The sequence below is a fragment of the Mesoplodon mirus genome (assembly GCF_964341445.2).
Source record: "Mesoplodon mirus genome assembly, chromosome: 4".
NCBI classification, from domain to species: Eukaryota; Metazoa; Chordata; class Mammalia; order Artiodactyla; family Ziphiidae; genus Mesoplodon; species Mesoplodon mirus.
Window position 1 is genome coordinate 105,445,462 of NC_138979.1, and position 9,025 is coordinate 105,454,486.

Consider the following 9,025-nt stretch of genomic DNA (forward strand, 5'->3'; position numbering starts at 1 on the left):
ACAGATGTGGTTCTAGGGTCTAACAAATTACTTGGTTTCCCCCAGTCATAGGTGATATTGAAACAAGGTGCTTTTGGAATTCTGATTAGGTGGTTATAGAATAATCAAGTAAAGCTTGAAGGAAAAAAGTCTTCCCTGATTTTAACAAAAAGCTAATCATGCAGGCATTTTAAGTCTATTAATTGCTCTTAGGGGTACTGAGTGATTATCATGGGAACAAGGGCGATTGAGCAGGCATGATTTTTTTCAGTCAAATTGATCTTGTGGAAGGATTTTGTCAGAGTCCCTCCCTCACACTGGCTTCTTCTGCCCCAGGTGGCTGTAAATGCTAGTGATGCATATCCACTGTGCATATCCACTGTGGCACGAGTCTCCTTTGGATTTGTGTGCAGATACATTTTCTTTCTCTTAGTGGCTTTGAAAATTGCCCTCAAGCTCCTCTAGCCCAGGTAAAAAATTTTTTTACAAATTACCCTTTACCCTTAAATTGAAAAAGAGGTGTCTTTCCAGCAGAGGGAGATATCCTTTATATCGAGGGCACTGTTTTGGATTTAGTCCTGGTGGCAATAATTATAAAGCTAACTGTGAATTGTACAGCAAAATCCTCAAAACTTAAGGTCTAGCTTCCTAATTCCCCCAGTGGTTTCCTCTGTCTTAGGCAGAGTAGAGGAAATTGACCCTTTCTTTCCTCCTTCCTACTTTTAGTAATATAGATTCCCCTAATTAAAGTGTATCTTCTGTGAAATGAATTTTGCTTGTGCGTTTGGCAGGTACTACTCAGTCCTCTATCCGCTGGAGAGAAAAATATCTGATGCAAAGTCCCGAGAACTAGTGATATACATCTGGGCCCATGCCGTGGTGGCCAGCGTCCCTGTGTTTGCGGTGACCAACGTGGCTGACATCTATGCCATGTCCACCTGCACGGAAGTCTGGAGCAACTCGTTGGGCCACCTGGTGTACGTTCTGGTCTACAACATCACCACGGTCATCGTGCCTGTGGCTGTGGTATTCCTCTTCTTGATACTGATCCGCCGGGCCCTGAGTGCCAGCCAGAAGAAGAAGGTCATCATAGCAGCGCTGCGGACCCCGCAGAACACCATCTCTATCCCCTACGCCTCCCAGCGGGAGGCCGAGCTGCACGCCACCCTGCTGTCCATGGTGATGGTCTTCATCTTATGCAGCGTGCCCTATGCCACACTGGTCGTCTACCAGACTGTGCTCAATGTCCCCAACACTTCTGTCTTCTTGTTGCTCACCGCCATTTGGCTGCCCAAAGTCTCTCTGCTGGCGAACCCTGTACTCTTCCTTACTGTGAACAAATCTATCCGCAAGTGCTTGGTAGGGACCTTGGTACAACTGCACCACCGCTACAGTCGCCGGAATGTGGTGGGCACAGGGAGCGGGGTGGCCGATGCCAGCCTGGAGCCCAGCATGCGCTCGGGCAGCCAGCTCCTGGAGATGTTCCACATTGGGCAGCAGCAGATCTTTAAGCCCACAGATGACGAGGAAGGGAGTGAAGCCAAGTATGCCGGCTCAGCTGAACTCCAGGCCAGGGAGCTACTTCCCACCTGCCTGGAGGTAGAGCAGGGGCTGCGGTTTGCTACCCCTGCACCACCCCCAGGCACAGTGGACTCTATATCCCAGGTGGCACCAGCAGTCCCTGTGGAACCTGAGACATTCCCTGACAGGTATTCCCTGCAATTCGGCTTTGGGCCATTTGAGTTGCCTCCACAGTGGCTCTCGGAGACCCGAAATAGCAAGAAGAGGCTGCTTCCCCCCTTGGGCAACACCCCAGAAGAGCTGATCCAGACAAAGATGCCCAAGGTAGGCAGGGTGGAGCGGAAGATGAGCAGAAACAATAAAGTGAGCATCTTCCCAAAGGTGGATTCCTAGCAAGTCTTGTAAATCCCTGGAAGCAACAGACCTTCCACATTCCTGCCCTCCCTTCACTGGGCCTATGATTTGTCTGATCTCCTTGCAACCCAGTATGGGTTGATTCCTCCTCTATGGGCCAGATGCTTTTGAATGAGAGGGAAATCTATATAAAATCGAATGTCCTCTTTATTGAGGGCGTATATATATATTTATACACATATATATATATTTATCTCAGTGATCCACAGTAAAGTCCACATTCCTCTCTGTGGAGACGAAAGCTGGGTAGTGGGAAATGGGTCTTGGGTGGGTTCTCTGTGTGCATTTTCTGGGGATATCTCAGTTCCGGGCCCTGCAGAGAATACGCGGAGAGAAGAATGTCTATGTGTTCAAAGGAAGCAGGGGCACTCTAAGAGAAGCCCAAGATAATTATGGAGCCGTGTGGCCGCAAGAAAATGCCTATTTGATCGACTTTAAAATGACAAATATTCAAAATGGTTTATATTGATCTGTATCTTTAGGGAAGATAGAACCTTGGCATTTGATACCTTTTTCCTGGACGGCCTGATCACATGACTCAGTTTCTCCCGATGCCCTTCATCTCCTTCGCTGGGATGTAGGTGAGGGATGAATGAATATTGCACCCCCATTTGACAGACATGGCAATAGATGTGCCCAGGGATTAGGAAGATATTCTGTCCTTGATTATCCTGACCATCTCCTGGCATCACTAAGGCCTCAGAAAGAGAAGTTTGCAGTGTTGGTTGGAAAACACTGCAAGCTTTTATCATGTCTTTCCCCCTTAAGTTGTATTTTTTTCAACAAAAGAGAAGCTTAGAAGTGGAGAAGAAAGACTGAGAAATATCCACACTCTGTAGAGTTTTCTCTTCCCACATGGTCTCATGTGAAAGATTTTATGCAGCAATCAGCAGGGGTAAACTGTATCGAAAAAGATTTGTGCCAACTTCTGGAATTAAAGGTCCTTTAAAAAGGCAAAGTTAGGATAAACGGGGTCCTCTGGAAGCGTCAAGCTAAAAATACTTGATTAGGAAAAGTGAGTCTGCCCAAGAGTGGGAAAAGTTGGTTCCCTTCCAAGGAGGACTGCAGACCCCATGCGTCGCCGGTGTCATTTTCAGTCTGTTTGTACGACTGTGGTTCTCCCTTCATTTTGGGCGCAAAGGAGGAACAGAACATGGAGAAGGAATTCATCGTTGTACAATGCCAAGGCAATACCTAGCCCAGGTGAGCTCTCCACTTACTCCTTCCCAGTGAAGTTGTAGCAGGAGCCAGACAGGATGGAAGAGGGAGGACAGTGTCCTCCATTGATCAGTCGCCTGAGGGCTCTCACAGCAATTCGAGTCTACTTTGGTGTGGGCTTCACCAGGTTGAATTCAAACCACAAAGGAAACTTCACTCTTAAGGAGAGCAAATCAAGCACCAGGTCTGCTCTTCTCTGGAGGGCGTTTTGTTCCTGTTCATAGTATGGAAGGGAGCCAATCCAGTGCCTTGAGCAAGCTTCAAGGGAGGGGGCATCCTCAGCGGCAAAGAACACATCCCAATGGCAGGGGTCCTCACGGATCTTCTCCTTGAACCACACAGGCCCTTGTCCCTCGTAGGAAGGTCAGACTATGTGTAGGGAGTTTCCTTTTCCTGTCCTTTCCTGGGTGTGCTGTCTTGTGATTCCCGAATGTGAACCCAAAGACCCTTGTCCAGAGGAGGGAGTGCCTTCCTCTTTGTGTTCGTCTCTTTGAAGCATTGTGTGCTCACAGCAGAAACGGGGGCCCGCCACCCCCTCTCCCGGGGCCCCTGTGTGCGCTCTGGAGCTCCTTGCCCTGATGCTTCCCGTTGTGGCCCTTCAAGCTTATCTTTCAAACCGTCACAGTTGTTACAGCGTTCATCAAGGGGAAACATAACCTGTCAGAAACTTGTGTCCACTTTAGAAGAATCTGTCAAATGTAGCCACGTTGGTGTCATTCTGGTAACATATATGTACAACTTAATAAATTCTGGTGAGCCGGAATTTGATAGATGTTACTTATGTATGTTTGAAGCAGTTGGTTGACTTCTAACACGTCATGGCTAGGTGTATTTCTATACTCCTTGAAGAATTATGTTTTAATAAAAAATTGAAAAGCAGTTTCTGAACTCAAAAAAGGTTGTCTGAGTGATTTTTTGTTTGTTTTCTTTTTTTCCCCCTCTCAAGTGTATACTATCTGAACCTCTCTCTTCCTGTGTGATCTCAAAAGAAAGGTGTTTATTTTCCTCCCAACATGCAGATGCAGCATTCTAGTAGCATTTTCTTATGTTGTTGCAACTTGAAAAATGAATTCCCAAAGAAGAAACTGCAATGTTTGAATAAATGTCCCAAACCTGGGTTCCAAATGGAATTGGTGGATGGTTTGCTCAAACGTATAGGTGGAGCTACACGGGGAAGAGTGCAGTGCAGCCGTCATTACCCCTTATGGTTGGGGCCATGGCCTTGAGGTCAGATGGCCCATGTTTGAGTCCTGACTCTACCACTGACCCACCTTGTGACCTTGAGCATGTGAGGTAATCTCCATGTATCTTGGTTTCCTCTCTATAAAATGAGGTAATAACTGTGTCAGAGGCTTCTGTTGCCCTGACTCCCATATTTCACCTCTGATTTTAGCCATGTCTGCAGTGGGCCATTGTTGGCTGCATCTACTCACTTCCCTGAGAGCCATCAAGGCCTAGTTTCTCTGCTGTCTGCCCTGGGAGAGCTCCCTAGCTCTGGGGGGGTAACCCTTGATCAGTGGGACATGGGAACCAGTGGATAAAAATGCCCCTGTCCTTCTGCTGGACAATTGTGGGAGGCATCTTTCCACTTCTCAGGAAGTCCAGCAAACTGAGTCCCTGTTGCCCACCACGGTGTCCAAATAATGCATCCTTTTATTGACTCTTCTTCCTCCTTCCCTGTCTGGCTTTCTCTACCCTCATTCATGGCCTCAAGGATCACCTCCCCAAAACCAACTGCACAAAGCCCTTGTCTCAAGCTCTGTTTTCAGGGGAATCCAAGTGAGACCATAGTATTCCTCATGGGGCAGTTGTGAGGATTCAGTGGCATATGGTCTGTTTAACACAAAGTGTGGCACACAGTAAAACTATATCAATATCAGTGCTTACATGCTACATTAAAAAAAGTGGTTGAGGCATGTTTGCAATGTTATTCAGAAAACAGTATTACATTGATGTTTTCACCAGTTACCCCAACAATTATTAGTATTCACAATGATGATACTTGGAGGCAGTACACAGTGCCAAAGTACTGTTTGAATCCCTGAAGACAAAGATAACTGTGTAAGCTGGAATCGTTCTTCACCAAACAATTCTCAGGTTCAAAAAAAAAAAAAAAAGGGATGTCGAAAGAATGTTTGACTTTGCTGTAAATCTATAAGCCAGATCCTGAATAAGAATGAGCATATCGTGGGAAGCAGCCGCATAGCACAGGGAGATCAGCTCGGTGCTTTGTGACCACCTAGAGGGGTGGGATAGGGAGGGTGGGAGGGAGACGCAAGAGGGAGGGGATATGGGGATATATGTATACGTAGAGCTGATTCACTTTGTTATACAGCAGAAACTAATGCACCGTTGTAAAGCAATTATACTCCAATAAAGATGTTAAAAAAAAAAAGAATGAGCATAATATACTCTACTGATGCAGAGTAGAGCAGAATATGTAGGTAACTAAGGGCAGATAGACAAACCCAAAGTGGCCTCAGCCATCGAAAAGGAACTATAAGGCAGTCACGTGGTGTGTTAAGCTAATATTGGAGTTCAAGCACAAGTCTGATTGGGCTGGAGAGAAAAGCTTCAGCTCCAGGCCAGCTCTGGGCGTTGCTGTGCTCTTGGCAGCCCTGACCGGGTTGGGTGGCTCACAGCGGCTGCCGCATACCAGATCTGAGATGCTCAGGGAAAAAGAGCTTATTTTAGGCTGAATTTCTGTGGAGGGGAAGGATTAGTGCTTTCATATTGTAGTCTACCAATGTAGCAATATATGATGTAAATGAGTTTATAGCAAAGTGGTTAACTTCCCCAAATAGTTGTAAACATTTAGCAGGTTTATATCACAACCAATTGCTGCTATATTAGAGTTCTGTAGTCAAAAGAAAAATGAATCATCGTTAATGACCTGAGAGTATGTGAATAAAACAGGAATTGAAATCAATACTAATGCCCAGGGTAGCATCAAAAGCCTTTTTGTGTGAGTGCAAGGCTTTTAAAATAAATTGAAATGATCTAAGATTCTCCATATATGAGGTTTTAGAAGCTAAAATATCTTGCCTGTTAGCCTCAGGTTCAACCAGTGTTTATCCCCATTTGTGCCAAGGAGATAAGTTAGTTAATAGGCAGAATAAAGGCCTGGAGACCTTCCTAGAACTCAGACTGTAATCTCCAGCATTGTTTTATGTGAACCTCTGATGGCTATTTATGTCCTGGGGACTTAGGAGCCACTTATTTCCAAACTTAAATGAGTGAATGATAAATGAATGACTAAATAAGAGATATGGCATCTGGAGGCACGGCTAAATCTCTATTGGCCATGAGCTGGGGTAAGATTTGCTGTCAGGAGAGTTATTGCTGGTTCTCATCAATCTCCTTGGAATGACTCATACAAGGGTTAAAGGCATCAAATGCAAGGTCTTTGATCTACTTCTCTCTTCAACACCTAAGCCTCTCTGTAATTCACTAGAGGGAGTGTAAGTTCTAAATCTGGAAGGGAAGTTCAATACGGAGAAGCACAGCTCTAGGCGTTTGTGTTGGGCGTGAACAATAATCCTTTTGTCAGCTGTATTGATCAGAATTTAGCGGTTAAATCGTTTCTGCCCCCTCTTAAATTTCTTTCTATATGCATATTCACTGCAGTCCATATACAAAAGGTAATACACACACAAAGGAGGTGCTAGAATGACATGTGCTGTACTTTTTTTTTTTTTTTTTTTTCTGTATGCGGGTCTTTCACTGTTGTGGCCTCTCCCGTTGTGGAGCACAGGCTCCGGATGCAGGCTCAGTGGCCATGGCTCACGGGCCTAGCCACTCCGCGGCACGTGGGATCCTCCCGGACCGGGGCACAAACCCACGTCCCCTACATTGGCAGGCGGACTCTCAACCACTGCGCCACCAGGGAAGCCCCATGTGGTGTACCTTTTAAGGCAACAGGTGAAAAAGTACAGCACAGATGGGATAACGCTTTTGAAATATTAACCATATTACCTGATGCATCTACTTTCTCTTCCCTCCTTTTCCTTGCTTGATACATTCACATGTATTGCCTCTGGGAAGGTGCGGGGAAGGTGTTCATTGCCTCAAAGGAAAGCAAATAGACTGTGAGTCTCTTTCCAGTTTTTGTGTATCAAAGCCTAGGTTTTAGGAGAACAGAGGGGACTCTTGGGATGAGCCCACTGGATATTTGGTAATGATTTTCAAGAATTGGGGGATGCAACTGGCACCTAGTGAGTCAAGGCCAGGGATGCTGCTAAACGCCCTATAATGCACAGGACAGCCCATATAACAAAGACATATCTGGTCCAAAATATCAATAATGCCAATGTTGAGAAATCTTGGGTTAGCCAAGCACTGAGAAACACTGGGTTAGCCAAAGGTTTGAGATGGTTTGAGGAAGGGGAACCATCCCCCCTCAGTGGAAAAAGCTTCCCTGGACTTGTGGATAGTAGAGAAGAGAAGTCAGGGGTAAGTGATAATGCAGACATCTGTACCTTCTGGATAAGGGGCCTAATGCTGCCTCCTAGGCAAAGCCCCAAGAAAGCAAACAAAGAAACAGCAAAACAGCAAAACAAAGAAAGATTTGGGCAATTGCAAAGGGAACCAGTGTGTGCCCTGCTCCCCAGGGCGTGGATCCCTTTGGAGTTTTTGTAGTGAGTCCAGGAGCCAGGGCCTCACTCAGATATTTACATAAGTGTCTTGAAAGAAAGAGAGAGGTTCAAGCCCAAAGGAGCAGGTGGCTGGGAAGGATGGATCACAAGATCAAATGGGGCAAGGGATGACCATGTAGGCAATGACAGAGGGGACAGATGTCATTTCACACTCCATGGTGTCATGTGAGAGGGAAGGAAGCCTTGAATGTGAGATTATATCTATTATCCCAGGATCTCACGACGAAAATTAAGCTATAGCAAAACAATAAAGAAAATTATGTATTGTTCCACACTTTTTTGAGACTGAAGCAATTAATTTGTATTTCAACCTTGAAGGGAAAATGAGACTTTAAGTTTCTTTTCAACTCTGAAATTTTATGTTTCTATAGTCTATTATTCTACATACGAATACATGCTTATAAAAATCTTTTCTAGTTTATTTTGGCTTCCCTCTGCCAAAATTCTCATTCCCTTTTGCATTTCCTTCTTTGTAATTTTCATGGAGGAAATTTGGTGTAAACAGATTTTATATACTACTACTCAAAGGTCCACACAGAATTAAATGCTGGCCTTCTGTCTCTGGCTTGTTTCTCTGAGAGAAACATTTAATTAAATCCATTATTATTTAAAAGGCAAATGATACAAGGGATACTTCTCTTTCCAAACCCAACTCTTGAAAGATAATACTAGAACTCTGGCCAGTTTTAAATATAGATGAAATAATGACTGCAGATCTAGAGAAACTAAGAAAATAGAAATCACATTGAAAAGGAAAATGTACCTAAAATTTTGTTTGAGTTTTTCAGTGGTTTACTGGAAGTTGATTTTGAGAAAGAAAAGCTAATACATTCTGTCCCTGTGAAGACAATTCTGAACATACAAGAGTGATTTACATGTACACCTCATAAGCTGGAGCAGATGCCGTTACTCACCTCCTAAACATCCACCTTCCTTCCTTCTTCCTCATAGTGTCGAGCCCATCCCGGCTCCAGGGGAGATCATGATTAGAGGAGCCTTTTTTGCTATATTTAAGAATAATCCATGTGTATAGATAAAGATACATATTGACTTTAAAAAATGAGACCTACAAAGGTCTATTAAGCTTCTGAATTTTGCAATGCACCACCTGACTGAACAAAAGAAAAAAAAACAAGATACCACATGGATCATTAAAGGGAATTGAGAAAATAAGGCAATTTAGGCTTTCAGGGTGAGAGTGACCAACGGCTCTTTGCTGATATGCTCAAAGGGTGTCA

The 9,025-nt window shown here is 44.6% G+C and overlaps 1 protein-coding gene across 2 annotated transcripts in view; it reads left to right on the forward strand.

Annotated features, from left to right (window-relative positions):
• GPR176 (G protein-coupled receptor 176) overlaps positions 1-4,018 on the forward strand; it is a 99,171-nt gene extending 95,153 nt beyond the window's left edge. For both annotated transcript variants that reach the window (XM_082617913.1, XM_082617914.1), the window contains exon 3: positions 771-4,018. In XM_082617913.1, coding sequence (XP_082474039.1) covers positions 771-1,893 — 1,123 coding nt within the window. In that variant the 3' untranslated portion in view covers positions 1,894-4,018. The remainder of the gene's footprint in view (positions 1-770) is intronic.
• Positions 4,019-9,025: the final 5,007 nt, after the last annotated feature.